At 39.3% G+C, this 16,475-nt stretch overlaps 1 protein-coding gene and 1 pseudogene across 1 annotated transcript; both read left to right on the forward strand.

The window, feature by feature from the left end:
* Position 1: 1 nt before the first annotated feature.
* On the forward strand, positions 2–10,001 carry LOC101658968 (PRELI domain containing protein 3A-like; the record flags this gene model as incomplete). Its single annotated transcript, XM_045290820.1, has 4 exons — positions 2–64; positions 5,519–5,589; positions 5,676–5,778; positions 9,021–10,001. Coding segments are annotated over 4 exons (291 nt in total), but the record flags the coding sequence as incomplete, so codon positions are not given.
* On the forward strand, positions 9,105–12,023 carry LOC123520885 (annotated as a pseudogene).
* Positions 12,024–16,475: the final 4,452 nt, after the last annotated feature.

Raw genomic sequence — 16,475 nt, forward strand, 5'->3', positions numbered from 1 at the left:
CCACGCGCTGTCGAAGGGATCGCGTGTCAGGCATCAAGGAACAAGAAATCATGTCATTGTAAAGGTGGGTGAGTGCAGAGTGGAGACTCAGAGCCCATCGGTTGGCAACTGAACACCCCCCTGCTGAGGGGTTTGGAGGAGGAGACGAGCTAATCAGGGTGCAGGGTAGCAACGATGAAACATATAACTTTGCTCTGTTCTTAAATGCTTCCTTCCCCCAATATCATGATCCCAATTCTGCCTTGAAAATCTGATTAGACCAGATGATGTACATTGGTACAGATAGCAACTTGAAACACAGGGAATCTAGGATAGATGACTCCTTCAGGACCAGTAATGAGAGGGGCGAGGCCTGGAAGGTGAAGGGAATGTGGGGTAGAATGGGGGAACCAATTACAAGAATCTAAGTTTAGCCTCCTCCCTGGGGGATGGACAGCAGAGAAAAGGGCAAAGGGAGATGTCAGACAGTGTAACTTATGACAAAACTATAATAATTTATGAATTATGAAGGATTCATGAGGAGGGGGCTGGGGGAGGGAGGGGGAAATGAGCAAATGATATTAATGGCTAAAGTAGAGGGCAAATATTTTGAGATCGGTGAGGGCAACAAATGTACATATGTGCTTGACTCAATGGATGTATGTATGGACTGTGATAAGAATTGTACGAGCCCTCAATAAAATAATTTAAAAAAAAGAAATAAGTTCAGTATGTTTCACAAATGTGCTGGAAAAGGCCTCTGTAAAGTGTAAAAGAGCCAAGAGGTCATTTAAAAAAATCATTTTATTAGGGGCTCATACAACGGCAAAGAGGTCATTTTGAGAACTGAGATACAACTGACCCAACCCATGGTCTTTTCAATCACTTCTAATGCATGAAACGTCTGCATATGAACAAGCTAAATTGATTCCTTTGAATTATGGTATTTGTTGAGAATAGTAAATATCCAATAGACTGCCAGAAGAACAAATAAATCTATCTTGGAAGAAATAAAGCTCAGGAGTGACAACAGCCAGATTTTGTCTCCTGGGCTTGGGCATTTTATAAGGAGAAACTAGTTCCTGAAGATGGACTTTATGCTTGGTAAAAAGGCAGTAAGAAAGAGGAAGACCCTTGATATGAAATGATACAGTGGCTGCAACAATGAAATCCAATAAAGCCACAATTTTGAGAATGGGGCAAGACTGGGCAGTCTTTAATTCTGCCGTGCATGGGGCGGTGGGGGGGGATTATGAGCCAGAACTAACTCTGACGCACATAATACCAACTGCAATCAAGTACTGTATTATATGCACTTTTACTATGGTGTTGGAAAAAAAATATTCAAATTACCATGGACTGCTAGAAGACATCTGTCTTGGAGGAATCACAACCAGAATGCTTCTTAGAAATGAAGATTATGAGATTGCTTCTGTGCTTTGGAGATGTTATCAGGAGGGTCCAGACCCTAGAAAAGGACATTGTGCTTGTGAAGCATATGCTCAGTGAAAAGAGGAAGCCCCTCAATGAGATGGATTGACTGCAACAATGGGCTCAAACATAACAAAAGTTATGAAGATAGTCTAAGACCAGACAGTATTGGTTCTTTTGTACATAAGGTTAGTGTGGATCTGAACCAACTGCACAATGCTTAAAACAGAAATCACCGTATCTGAATGTGGAGTCATAATTAATGTGGTAAAAACAGCAATCAAACACACTATAATGTGCTTTACAAATCCTAAACAACAATCATTAAGGTATATAGAATTGTTTGTATGCAAATTTTGTACTTTGTCCTGAAATATTTTTAAGTTACAGTTTTACAATAATTTCCCCCCAGACAATAACCCCAGTCCTCCTGCTCAGGACTGATAATATGCATGCACATTCAAATGTGAAAATAATGCCAAAGTAACTTAGGTTTTTGCCCTTAGTCCACAAAAATTACTCATAATCTTAATATGACTATACATTTCAGGATTTTGTAATAGGCCAGACTTCAAAGATTTAAATATTCCCTTTATTGAAGGAAATTTATTTATTTATTGACTAAATGTTTTTATGCCTCTTTCTTCTGTTCAACAAAGCAATAAATCATACAACTAAATATGATTTTATTTGCATACTTCAAAATATTTTTGTATTAATAAATTTGCTTTTCAAAAAAATATGAAGTTGATTTTATTACAAATTTCAGGTACACTCACACATTAGAAATTTACTTTACTTGGACCTTTTACAAAAGTAATTTGACCAAATCTGGAATACTGGCAGTGTGAACGTCTTAAATTAACTTTAAAGCTAACCAATCAAAGGTACAAGATCAACACATTTAAAATAACTGGTTTTCATAGAACAACTTTAGGAGATCCTTTGTAAGTAAAATGTATTAACCTAGGTTCAAAATTATCTAAAAATAACAATCAGAAATGAAGTCCTCGAGAATAACCCACCGACTTTTAAAACTAAGACACTACTTTTCATAAGAAAATTTAATAGCAATTGTCATAACTTTATCATAAAATCTAACTTCCAGACATTAAGAATGACTGATGAACCTAATTCTAGACTTGATTTTTAAAATATGGGAAATCAAAGAAGGCATGGTATTGTTTTTTTTAATGTACTTTGGATTAAACCACAGTACATCCATGGCTCTAACTTAGGTTACTCAAGTATTTAACCCCAAATTAAGTGCAAAGATTTGACAAGTGATAATATATTATTTCATATATAAATTGCTAATCTTTGTTAAAGGAAGCAAATGTTGTCTATCATAATCTAATATCCACTTTCCAATGGTGTCTGTAAATAGTAACAAATTCTGAACTGTAAGTATTAGAAATTAGTAAAAATGGGTGCAAAAGGTCCCTGGAGAGAAATATGTATCTAGCAATTACAAATACAAGGAAACATTTTATTAAGTTTCATTACTATGAAGATAATTTTCTCTTTGTTCAAACTTGGCACAAATGAAGATTTTTCTTTACTGTAGGAAACAAGTTGTAGATAACAGTGCATTTTTACGTATAAATAAGTATTTAAATCTGATTCCAGTATGTATAGTCAGGTTAATACATAAATACTTTAGAAACTTAGACATTCACATTAGTGGGAAAATCCAAGTTTCTCCCATAACTGTTCTTCAGTTAAGTCTTCAGTATTTATTTCATTTTTTACCTTTTGTGCTTTATTTTCTCCCATATTGTGTGATGTACGCCTGAGCAACAGATGGTGTATGCTAAGAATAAGCTAGTCTGAACATCCAACAATATGGGAGAAAACAAAACACAAAAGGTACGAAGTTCCTTCATCATGTTGATATCTATAAGTGTACACAATGAAGCAAGTTTGTCATTTAGGCAGCTCATCTTTAAGTTCATCAGAGCATGTAAAGCTAACAGGTGGGAAAAGTGATTGCAAAAGACAGATATCAAGCCACCGTGGAGATCACCAAGGAACTGAGGAACAGAAACTGAAGAGAGATAAGGATCGCTTCTAAGAGTTGACTAAGCAAGTTTTCCTTTAGAAACGATGCCTTGAGTGGATTTTAAGGTTGCACATTGTGCTACCAGCCATTAGGTCATCAGTTTGAAATGAGACACTCTGTGGGAGAAAGATGAGATTTTCTACCCCTGTAAAAATTTACAGCTTCAGAAACTCACAGTATCAATTCTATACTGGTTTTGTGTCAATCTGAATAGAATTCACTGAGTGGCAGTGAGTTCAGTTTTGAGAAAATGAGAAAATAAAATACCTACTTTGGGCAGTTCTATTATAGCAGCACTAGAAAGCAGTTCCGTACCAAAAAGAACTAGTAGATAGTCCACTATTTCAGAAGGGAGCATTTGAGAAAGAACCAGTGGTGATGAAAGGAGAAGTTCAAACTGCACGGAACGCATTAACCAAAAGCAAGGCTGCAGGAATTTATGGACTAGCCATTGAAATGTTTCAGAAAGCTGAAATGTTTCAGAAAGCTTGAAGCCCTTGCTTGTCTATTCATTTCATTTCTAGGAAATTTTGAAGACAGCTACCTGGCCAACTGACTGGAAGAGAGCTATATTTGTGCCCATTCCTAAGAAAGGTGACCCAACAGAATGCTCAAGCTATAAAACAATATCATTGATATCACACGCAAGTCAAATTTTGCTGAAGAACTTCCAACAACAATTCCAGCAGATTTTTGTCATTAACAGGGAACTGTTAATGCCTCAAGTTCAGGTATGATTCAAAAGAGGATGTAGAACAAGAGAACTCATTGCTGATGTCAGGCGGATTTTGGCTCGAAGGAGAATACCAGAAAAAATGTTTACTTGCGTTTCATTGACTCTGAAAAGGCATTTGACTGTGGACAATATTGGATAACAAGATTCTTCTCAACGAACCTTGAGAAGAATGGGAATTCCAGAACACTTCATTGTGCTGAAGCAGAACGTACATGGATCTAGAAGAGGTGGTGCAAACAGAACAAGGGAATGCTGCATGACTTAAAATCAGGAAAGGTATATGACAGGGTTGTATCCTGTCCCCATACTTTTTCAGTCTATATGCTGAGAAAATAATCATAAAAACTGGCTGATATGAAGAAGAATATGGCATCAGGATTTGAGGAAGGCTTTTTAACAGCCTGCAATATGCAGATAACACAACTTTGCTTACTGAAAGGGAAAAGGAATTGAAGCACTTGCTGATGAAGATCAAGGATTGCAGCCTTCAGTATGTATTACAGCTCAATGTAAAAAATCCTCACAACTGGACCAGTAGGTAGCATCATGATAAATAGAGAAAAAGCGTAAATTGTCAAGGTTTTTGTCCTACTGAGATCCACAATCAATACTCATAGAAGCAGCAGTCAAGGGATCAAAAGACATGTTACATTAGGTAAATCTGCAGCACGAGATATCTTTAAACTATTGAAGAGCGAGGATGTTACCTAGAAGACTAAAGTGTGTATAATGCAGGCCATGATATTTTCTATTGCTTCCTATGCATGCACAAGTTGGCCATTAATTGAAAGTGCCACGGACTGCTAAAAGGACAAACACATCTGCCTTAGAGGTATGGCCAGAATGTTCCTTGGAAGCAAGGATGGAAAGACTCTGTCTTCCATATTTGGGACAGATTCTCAGGAGAGAATAGTTCCTGGGCAAGGACATCATTCTTGGTAAAGTGGAGAGGCAGTGCAGGGGAGCAAGGCCCTCAAGGAGATGGATTGACACTGTGCCTGCAACAGTGGGCTCAGGCATAGGAACAATTTTAAGGACAGCGCAGGATTGTGTGGTGTTTCATTCTGTTGTGCACAGGGTCACTATAGGTCATAGGCAATTCAATGGCACCTAAGAACAGATAACTAATACAATAGGTGATACTAGCAAATAGAGACATCTGGACTTCATGAAATGGTATCTCCTCAGCCTGACTGTTTCTTCTATTTGGCTCCAGTAAATATCAATTTATGATGAAACATATGGATAAATGGCTTGGGAAGAAAGGCAAGAGAAATAGGAACTAATGCCATTATTTTTTATTTTTCAAGATCACGCTCACACATTTGGTGTCAGTTGATGAGAGGTTGGTGTACACGCCACATCCAGAGAATCCTGAAATGTAAGTTATGCCTTCAACTTTGACATTCTGAACTGTGAGGGCCACTTCATACTTAACTGTTTCTAGTATTTACTTTCCTTTGACAGGACTGTGCTTACCCAAGAAGCCATCATTATGGTGAAGGGCATTGGCCTAGGCAGCTATTTAGAAAGTTTAATGGCCAATACCATTTCATCGAATGCGAAAAAGGTATGCATCTATTTCCTGGGGTCTGTTTGTGCTCTAGTTACTATGTGCCAGATTTGGTGGGTGAAATTCTTAATTCCAGATAGCCTTCGGAATATTGGGCTTTCCTTCCTTACCTGAGTTTTTAATGCTACCATTTTTTTCTACAACTACATACAAAACCAATGGTAAGGTTGGCCTAGGTCTAAGGGGGAAAAGGGAGGCTCTGTACCATTTTACTTAGTAGAGAAAGCATGGAGTAAATCTGGAACATCTACTGCTTCAAAGAGCTGAAATATCCTAGGCTCAACAAAACAAACACATGTGGTCTAAGCATCAAAAAACTAACATTAGATTAACAGTGTAGTGCAGAAGAGTCTTGATTTTTTATTGTTTCATATTTAGTGGGATGTTCAATAAGTGACTTTGACCAAATTATCTCTGTGATGTTTCTCTGGAGACAACTGCCATCTTTCTATCTCCATTCTGGCAGGATTTGTGAGTGAACTTTATAGGCGTGAGAGGAAGCTTGCATAATGCTATCTCTAGTTCACCCATTCTGCTGAAGTTATCATGGAGCAGTGGGCACAACCTCTGAGTGTTAGGAATTGTTTAGGGAACCCCTCCCCGTCTTTGAGGTGAAATCATGAGTGTAGATGCTTACGGAAGATGTCCAAGTTCAAGGTAATGTCACGAAGCAGTGCAAAGCCTTTGCTCTGCCTTATCCTACTAAGACACGAAGATGGAGAAGGAGATTTGTATAGAGCATATACAGCCAAAGACAATGTCTCAGGACTACATTTTTCAGAACCCCTTGCTGCCCCATGGAAGTTCTTGGGAATCTTATGCACACAGGAACCTTTAAGAATGTTTGATGTACATTTAGAGGAGAGGCCAGTCATTAGAATTATCTTGCAATGCCCTATATTTCTTTTGGTAAACAAGAACCTAATTCTGGTAACACTATCTATATTCCCATAGACCACTATGCCTAACTCTTCCCTTTCCTTCCTCTCCTGATGCATTTTTTAAAATCTTGTCAGATGTGACTCTTTATTTTTAGGACAAGTGGGACAATATACTCCCCTTTCTTCTCTAATCACAAATTAGTGGAAGTCCATCAATGTCTTATTGATGTACCTTTTATAATTAAAATAAAAGTTGAGTTTAAAAAAAAAAGCCACAAACCTGTCAGTTTCAAAAATGACATTGCTTGCTTAAAGGTTCTGAAGTTAAGGCTTGTTGACTTTCTTAGTTTTGATTTGAGGCATCCCGTAAAGTTGTAGTTGCAGACTCCCAAACTAGGCTACATTTCAAAATTCAGGGCTGTTTAAGGTTTAAAATCACAAACGTTAATGGCAGTAGGTGCCACCATGTAAAAGTGAGCTCAGTCGTCTCTAAAAATGTTTCCTTTAAAAGCACATGGTGGTTGAATGCTTAAGGTTAAATTTTAATATGAAAGATCCTCATGAATTAAATAGTTGATTCAATTTTTAACATTAACTGATTTAAAAACAATAAAATTAGGTTTGTAAAACTGGCTATTTCCTTATGTGGGTTTTGAAATCTAGCCCCAGACATAACAGTGTTGAGAGATACTTAGGGTGGCGAGTACGTTTTGAAGAGATTGATTTGAGGGTGTGGGGGTTGGCCACTGGGATTGCATTTGTTGTAGAGCTTTATAACAAGGAACAGTCTTTGAGTAACAATACCAATGATTAAATTTCAGTATTTAAAAACAGAAGGCGAAGTATTGAGTCCACTTGAGATTCTACACTCCATAAAAGGTTCAGCTGGGCATGGGGGGGCCAAAAGCTGATGACTTCCCTAAGTTGACGGCTGTCAATATTGCACTGTTCTCAAGGTAGCTAGTGAAGTATGTCTCAACACTAGCATGATCTAAAAAGGGACACTGCAGCTGAGTGAAAAAGGCATCAAAATCCACTTTGTGCAGAAGTTAAAGTCCTAATTGGATTTGTACTCTCCTCCCATTTTGTTCTTGGAAGATTAAATGCTACATGTGTAAGTCTGCCTAAATAGGTAGCTTAAACTTATGTCAAAATGTCTGCAGCAGTTTGTCAATAAAGTTTAGTCCTTTTTTAATTAAAAAAGGGTCTAGTAACATATAGAAAGAGTCAATCTTCTTTATTAATATTTTTTTAAGGAAAAAATCCTGATTTGGGAGGAACCTAGCTTAGTTTAGAGAAGTTAGAGAGACCACGGGGTTGAGCTATACAACAGTGAAAGGCAAATATCAGTGAGTTTTGTCCATCCCCTATCCCTCTTGCAGTGAGATAGAACTTACTCATCTTTGCATAATAAAAATTATGTTTTAGTAGTAGGAAGAAGAGATTACTCTGATCAAAAGCATCTCAGACCTTTTATAAGAAAAAAAACCTCAACTCACTGCCATTGAGTTGATTTCAAGTCACCGTAACCTTATATGAGGTTTCTGAAACTGTACATCTTTATGGGAGTAGACTGCCTTATCTCTCTGCCTAGGAGTGGCCAGTGGGTTTGAACCACAAACCTTCTGTTTAGCAGCCCAGTGAATAACCCACAGCACTTCCAGGGGTGATATATATGATAAACTCAGGCCAAATTGATTGTATTTTATCTCCCTGTATCTCAAAAGTTGATTTGATTGAGAATTATTGCATCCTTCTAGGAAACAAATGGAATACTCTTTGTAGCTTTAGTTACTATTTAGAAGATAATTCTCATAAAAATGTCAGTGATAGTGGTCCAATAGCAATGTTGCAAATGGTGAGGTCACCCCGCAGATGACTTGCTCTGAGTAAAACAGGGCGTGGGGAGGGAGTTATTTTCGGTCACTAGCCCCTTACCTTGAAGAGATCATTGAAGTATCTTTGAATCTATGTCTATGAAACTTGTTTGAAAACCACTGGCTTTCCTTTGGCCTTCTTGTTCTCTCCCGTGGCAGACTCAGAGCTAGGATTTCCTAGCTTGAGGTTAGGAAGCACCATCGTGAACCTTTAATCCGACTCACTCGAACAGAGACTTACTACACTAGGATGAGAAGGTGCCACTTTCATTTGCTAATGAGAGTGTTTCAGGCACTAAATGCTTACCATATTATTGTTAAGGTTTAGGAACTGCCTGCTTTAGTGAAAAAATTATTATGGAAAGGCTGCAACCGAGTGCTTTCATTCTGAAGTTCAAATGACAGACCTACAGCTTGCTGTCTGAAATGAGAAGGGCTGATTTTCTTATATATCATATTGAAATCTTTTCTGTTACTCCAGGGGTGGGCTGCAATTGAGTGGATAATTCAGAATTCTGAAGATCCTGTAAGCTAACGGGCCCTGCGCTTGTACACCTTGTGATGAATGGTGGTAACAGCAGCACTCAGGAACTGGTATAGCTTTCAGCATTCTCTTCACTGTATGCATGATGTGTGAGGCTGGGAGAATTTTTAAAAGATGAAACTGTATGTTAGTCTTTATTCTGTACCTCTCAGTGACTTTTGTAGTAAAAGGAATCCTCTCCAGGCTTTCCCCTTCTATTCATTTTCTTATTTCATGGCAAAATTATTTTCAAGGAAAACTTGGATAGTTTATCTGGTGTCTGATGAAAGTAGTTCAGTTATTTCTGCCAATTGTTCTCAGTTCTTAGTTACTTAACTGATTCTTAAAATGCATGTTCATAAGTAGTAAGGAAGCCTTCCCTTGTAAGTCTAGATAGTGGGAGAACTCTTTACTTACAATTTTTAATATGTTCACATGTTCATATTTTGAGTGAATGTAGAACAATGTAGCAAGGAGAAAGTTAACTCCCCTCCTCTTTTGATGTAAGCCTTTGCTGGGCCTCATGATTTCCCGGTTGTTTGAATCTAGTGATAAAAGTCATTTGTAGCATTTCCTGGAGTTTCATAAATATTCCTTTGCTTGTGTCTGCCATCATTGGCCAGATCCTCAGAAACTGATCTGACATTTTAATTTGTTAAACAGTTATCTTTAAGCTACAAGGAATTAAATCAGGTTCTTGCTCCACCTAGCTAGGGATTGTGCTCCCTGCATGGCAAGCTTTCCCGGCCTGCTTGCTTGCTTTCAGCTTGTATGGGTTTTCAGCATGTACAAGCCTTCTTACCCCTCGCCAGCCAGCAAATGAAGGTTGTGTGACTTCAGTCTTCTTTAATAACTGCTTGCTTATTTTGACTTGCTTATTAATGCATATGCTTGCCAGAGATCTTCAGCTTGAACTGAAATGATCCCGGACTCAGCCACCAGAATACAGGTGTCAGTGAAATCCATCACAAAAACCTAAGCCAAAATGGGAAAGGAAAGACCCATATCATCATCATCATCATCATCATCATCATCATCATCATCGTCGTCGTCATTGGACACATGGATTCTGGGAAGCCCACCACAACTGGTCACCTGATCTACAAATGTGGTGCGATCAACAAAAGAACTATCGAAAATTTCAGGGAAGGAAGCTGCTGAGATAGGGACGGGGTCCTTCATGTATGCCTGGGCTTTGGATAAGTTGCTTGGTATCACCATTGATAACCCCCTGTAGAAATTTGAGACTAGCATTGACGCCCCCAGACCTAGAGACTTTAGGAAAGACACGATGACAGGAACATCACAGTCTGACTGTGCTGCCTTCATTGGTGTTGGTGAATTTGAAGCTGTTGTCTCCAAAAATGGTCAGACCCGTGAGCATGCCCTTCTGGCCTAAACACTGGATGTGAAACAGCTATTTGTTAGTGTTAACAAAGTGGATTCTATCGAACCACTCTACATATGAGGAAATTGTAAGGAATCAGCACCTACATTTGAAAAATTGGCTACAACAGGCAAGAGTCTCAAACAGCCTTACTATCAGGCAGAGACCATTGTAATCTTGATTGTACTGAATCAAACTCAATACTTAATCAGTTGACCACCCTATAGACACAATAGGAATCTCTTCTGGGGGCAAGTATCTCTTACTGGTTCCATTACAGAAATTTCTTCCTTGGCTTTTTGAATGTTGATGGGGGCCTTTTCCTTCTTACACATTATTTGTATTTTTGTCTTTATACTATTATGATTATATCCTTACCACCTAAGTGCACTTTTGTTTTTTATTGTTTTCTGTTGGGTCTCCCAGCTGTGAGGCACAGGAGGAGTGGATGCATAACGATAATAACTGATACAAGGGAAAACAGGGGTGGGGAGCTGGATGATAGGGAGGGATTTCAGGAGTAAATAATGAAGACGGGAGGGGGGAAGGAGTACTAGAATGGATTGTGATTGCACAACTCATTTTAAAGCCGATTTAACCATGGGGGTGGGTGATGCTCTAAAATTGATGTGGTGATGATTGTACAATTCTCCTTATTATGATTGAATGATTGAACTACTGAATTGTATGATATGTAAATTATATGCCAATAAAACTTTTGGAAACAATTTGAATTTGATTAACGATACAATAAACTTAAAAGAAAAAAAATTAGCTATGACCCTGATGTAGTAGCATTTGTGCCATTTTCTGGTTGGAATGATGACAACATGCTGAAGCCAAGTGATAATATGCCTTCGATGGAAGGTTACCTGTAAGGATTGCAATGCCAGTGGAACCACACTGCTTGACACTCTGGATTGAATCCTGCCACCAACTTGCCCAACTGACAAGCTCCTGTGCCTGCCCCTCCAATGTCTACAAAATTGGCAGTTTTGGCCCTGTCCCTGTGGACAGAGTGAAAACTGGTGTTCTGAAACCTGACATGGTGTTTAACTTTGCTATAGTCAACATTACTACTGAAGTGAAGTGTGTTGAAATGCACCATGAAGCTTTGTTCGGGGACAATGTCGGCTTCAATGTCAAGAACGTCTCTGTCAAAGATGTTCGCCGTTGAAATGTGGCTGGTGACAGCAAAAATGACCCAGCAATGGAAGCAGTAGGCTTCACTGCTCAGGTGATCATCCTGAACCATCCAGGTCAAATCAGTGCTGGATACGCACCTGTGCCCACATTGCTTGCAAGTTTGCTGAGCTCAAAGAAAATTGATCACCAATTGTCAAGAAGCTGGAAAATGGCTCCAAATTCTTGTCAGGTGATACTGCCATCATTGACATGATACCTGGCAAGCCCATGTGTGGGGATAACTTTTCTGACTATCCTGCTCTGGGTGGTTTTGCTGATCAAGACATAAGACAAATAGTTGTGTGGGCGTCATCAAGGCAGTAAACAAAAAAGCTGTGGCAGCTGGCAAAGTCACCACATCTGCCAAGAAGTCTCACAAGGCTAAATGAATATTACTCATTGCACCTACCACCCAGTCTTAATCAGTGGTGGAAGACGGGACTCAGAACTGTTGATCTCAATTGGCCTTTTCAGTTTAAAAATAAAAGACTGGTTAATGACAACCATGCATCATACAACTTTCAGAAGGAAAGGAATGTTTTGTGGACCATATTTTTTGTGTTGCAGTTTTAAGTTATTAGTTTTTAAAATCAGTGCTTTTTAAATGGAAAACACCTTGACCAAAATTTTGCCACAGAATTTTAAGGCCCATTAAAACAAAGTTCAATGTGAAAAAAACAACACAAACAAAATGACTCCAGAGTCTACCAAAAGTGCATATGTATAAGGAGTTAGACTTCCAAGACAGTGGTATCACTAGGGTTGGCTCATTTTTAGCCAGTATGGAAACTTATCACTCACTCCTCTCTCTCCCTGTCAGTGAAGAGGGAGGTAGGCAGAGAGGAAAGTCTCTGCTTTCGCTAATTGTAAAAGGGAGCTACATGTGGCCGGTTTGGACTTGAGGGGATGAGAGCTTTGGGCTGCATGCCATAGTGCTCAGACCTAAGCCTGCCTAGGCATTCAGCCCACCAGGGCATTATAGGTTGGTCCTGCCCAAGGTGGGAAGTAACATCATGTGTTATCATCGTGAGTGACACCAGTCCAAGGGATGCACTGCCAAGGTGCCTGGGTCTGGGCTCAAAGATGCTCTGCTTTGGGTGACTGATTTTGTACTGTGGTCTACTTCTCCCTTAGCAGTAATTTTCCAGCTCTTTCCTGCCAACTTAGGGCATCTTGATAAATACCTTCTCTCTTGTCAGATTACTTCACCATTTTCCTCTCATGCCAATTAGTTAACAGTGCCTTCACCCCTCTCCCAGCTTCACTTCTCTTCTCATCAGTTATTATTCAGATCTGTTCATGCTTTGAAATGATCAACTCTCCATGAAATGTCAGCACCCCAGGGATGTATATGAAGCGAACTGTGCTTGTAGGTAACCCAATATAGGAAGCTAAAACCTGTTTGAAATTACCTGTGAGCTTTTTCTGAACCAAACTCACCGCCATCTAGTGGATTTCAATTCATAGCAACCATTTAAGACATTAGAACTGCCCCTGCAGGTTTCCATGACTATACATCTTTGTGGCTATAGAATGCTTCATCTTTCTCTTGCAGAGCAGCTGGTGGTTTGAAACTGCTTGCTGACCTTGTGGTTAGCAGCTCAACACACCACCAGGGCTTCTTGTGAGCTATTGAGAACTCTCAAATTAGAGCTAAAATTAAGAATGGTTAGGAAGAACAAAGTATTCTCTTCAGGTTGGGATTGGTTTGTCCTGCCAATCTGAAGGCCAGCAATCCCAGTGGTTTAGAAAAGCGCATATATTTTCATCTTCAGGGAGGTAGGTAGGTCTTTGCCCAATCAATTTGGAAGTTGGCTATGGGAGGCTAGCTATTCTAGACAGCTTGTTCTAGCAGAGTTCCAACCACCATTTATTTATTTAAGATGTGATGCTTTTGTTTATTTAAAAAACATTTGATTGTGAATTTATGTATCAGATCATCATTTTTGTATTCTGGAACTTTCACTGTTTCAACACCCCCCCCCCCCATTAACTTGTCTTCCCCACTTTTTGATTTCACCTCCCTTTGTCAGACAGTACCTTCCCCTTCATCAAGTTGACACTTGAGTAGCTTCTACCCTATGACTTACCTTTCTCTCCCTTCCTCTCTCACCCCTGGTAAACAGCAAAGTCTGTTTCTTTTGGTATAATAACCTTTATCTTATTTTTTTATGTAACAGTGGTCTTAGAAAATATTTGTCCTTCTGTATTTGATTAACTTCATTTATCATAATGTTCTCCAAATCCTTCCATATCATGAGATTTTTTTTCAGTTTCATCATTATTCTTTAATAATTACATTATGAAATCACCACTTATTGATGTAGGAGCAAAACTCCTGTCCTGTTAGCTTCAAGTTAGTTCCAATTGTGAATTTTTACTTTCCCATTTTCAAAAGTAAAGTTTTGAATTGTAAAACTTTAGGGAAGTCCCTCACATAAAGGAAGGAACTCTGAGGGCTTATTGCTATGTGTTGCATTGCTAAGCCCAAGGTCAACAGCTTGAAAGCTCTCTATGGGAAAAAGTGGAGCTTTCTACTCTTGTAAAGGTTTACAGTCTCAGAAACTCACAGGGACTGTTATACTCTTTCTGCAGGGTCGCCATAAGTTGGAATCAACTTGATGACTGAGTTTTTTTAGTTCTCCCAAAAAGAGACGAAAAAACTATATTTAATTTTAAGTATTTTATACTGCTTTTTATTTAATCAAATGAGCCCAGTATCTATTTTAATTCACTTTTTTTTCCATCAAAGTACTATATATACATAGTTTAAGCCAAAATAGAATTAAAAGACTTGTGGCAAAAGGAATCGACCACCATGACTCACTTCTTCCACAACACACACGCTGCTTTCCTGAGACAACTTTCAACATTTGGGCTATTTCTGGCATTTACTCCTAGATTTATAAATAACATGCATATTCTGTGAATTTTTTTTTGGTCCTAAATTTACTTCTGTTGTGGTTGAGAATACATATATATAGCAAAACATATGCCAAATTTAGCCGTTTCCACTTGTATAATTCAGTGATATTGATTATAGTTTCAGGTTGTGCAACCATTCTCATCTTTCTCTTTCTGAGTTGATCTTCCTCCATTACCATAAACTCACTATCCCATAAGTTTACAATCTAATCTTTTCAGTTACAGTTATCAATTTTATTTCATCTAGATAGTTTTTAAAAGAGCATAATACTCAAGGCTTGCATTTTTTTAAAAACAAGTTAAGCTAAACTGTTTTTTGGCTTTAAGATGACTTCTTTTTGGTTTTTGGTTTAAGGCTTAAAGATTATCTCAGAGTGATAACTTCACGGTTTGACCACTTCCATGGCACCAGAAAATCTGGAGTTGTTAAAAATGTGAAATTCTATTCTAAAATTTCTCCCTTTGATCACCTCTTCTATGGACTTGTTAAGCAAAATGTTCAATTATGATAGCAGGGCACTATCCAGTTGTTCAAGTCTCATGGAAGCATTCCAAAGTCCTCTTCCCATTCCTGGCTCTCCTTCCAGTGTTACTCCAGGTAAATAGAAACTACTTGTTGCACCATGGACAGCTACTCGCACACTTGTAAAATGCTAGGTACTAAGCGTTGGAGTAGGAAGAAACAGTTCCTGGAGTTGTTGAGTTAGGAGCCCTGGTAGTGCTGTGGACTAGGCACTGGGCTGCTAACCACAGGGTCTGTGGTTCAAACTCATCAAGTGTTTCACGGGAGAAATATGAGGCTGTCTGCTTCCACTAAGACTTAAAGTCTCGACTTCCGCCCACGCCCCCGGAGGACCTAGCCGCCTGCAACGAAGGCAGCAGCCTGGCAGGCGCTGGCTTGGGGGCAGCGCTGGAGCAAGGAGGTCGTGGAGCACCCTAAGGTGAGGCTCTAGGGCACACCATGGGTTCCGGAGTATGAAGGGCCACCCAACAGGGACAATTCAGGATTGTGAACTCACTGAGCAAAAACTCACGGTTGCTTCTTGCTTTGGTGGCATTGCACGTCGAGAACTAGTGCGACACGTGGCAAAGAACCTGGAGTGGGACATGGGCCAGGTTGAGGGCACTGGCGGAATAGTCTTTCACTTGAGCGGCGACAGTGCGTCAGACACCTTACATTTTCTGAACCGGATACCGACGCGGGCACTGAGGTTCCGAGTCTGGTATTTTGCCTTCCTGGTTAGTTTGATCTCAAATAAGCACCACCCTCCAGAAGAGGTTACAGAAATATACATTTGTTTTATTAGTTTCATACAGTTTAACCTGGTGAAGTGCACGGGTGTGTGCGTTTGTAGTTACTAGGTGGAAAGTATACATAGAGTTTGTGCGGGGACTGAGCTCCCGCAAGGCTAGCGATAATCGTTATGGGTGAGCTTTCTGGAAAGGGCTTTCTGTGCCATTTCCTGTAGTCCAATATTTTAAAGTAGACATCATTATTATTTTCAAGGAACTGTTCATTCTTTTACCCAAGGCCATACACCTATTGTGTATCTGGGTTTCGAGTCTACCACTTTGTGAGGAGTCTTAAGCTCCCCTTTGTGCCCCCTATCTTTCCAGAGTTCTCAGAAACAGGCAGATGTACCCATGTCTGAGTTCTTCAAGAAGTAAGAAAGGGTCTCTGTATCTTGTTTAATTTACTACAGAACATCACCTAAATGACAGAGGATTAAAATCTCTCAGGGATTCCCTAGGAGAGCTTGCGGTGTTAAAAGTGACTTGCACCGGTTTTCAAAAGAAATAGCATCTGGGATCTTAAAGCCTTGAAAGTAAACAAGCAGCCATTTAGCTCAGAAACAACAAAGGCCACATAGAAGAAGCACACCAGCCTTTGTGAACACGAGGTGTCGAAGGGATCA

Source organism: Echinops telfairi, unplaced genomic scaffold, assembly GCF_000313985.2.
Source record: "Echinops telfairi isolate 266 unplaced genomic scaffold, ASM31398v2 ScPeMD7_57;HRSCAF=196, whole genome shotgun sequence".
In the NCBI taxonomy this organism is placed as follows: domain Eukaryota; kingdom Metazoa; phylum Chordata; class Mammalia; order Afrosoricida; family Tenrecidae; genus Echinops; species Echinops telfairi.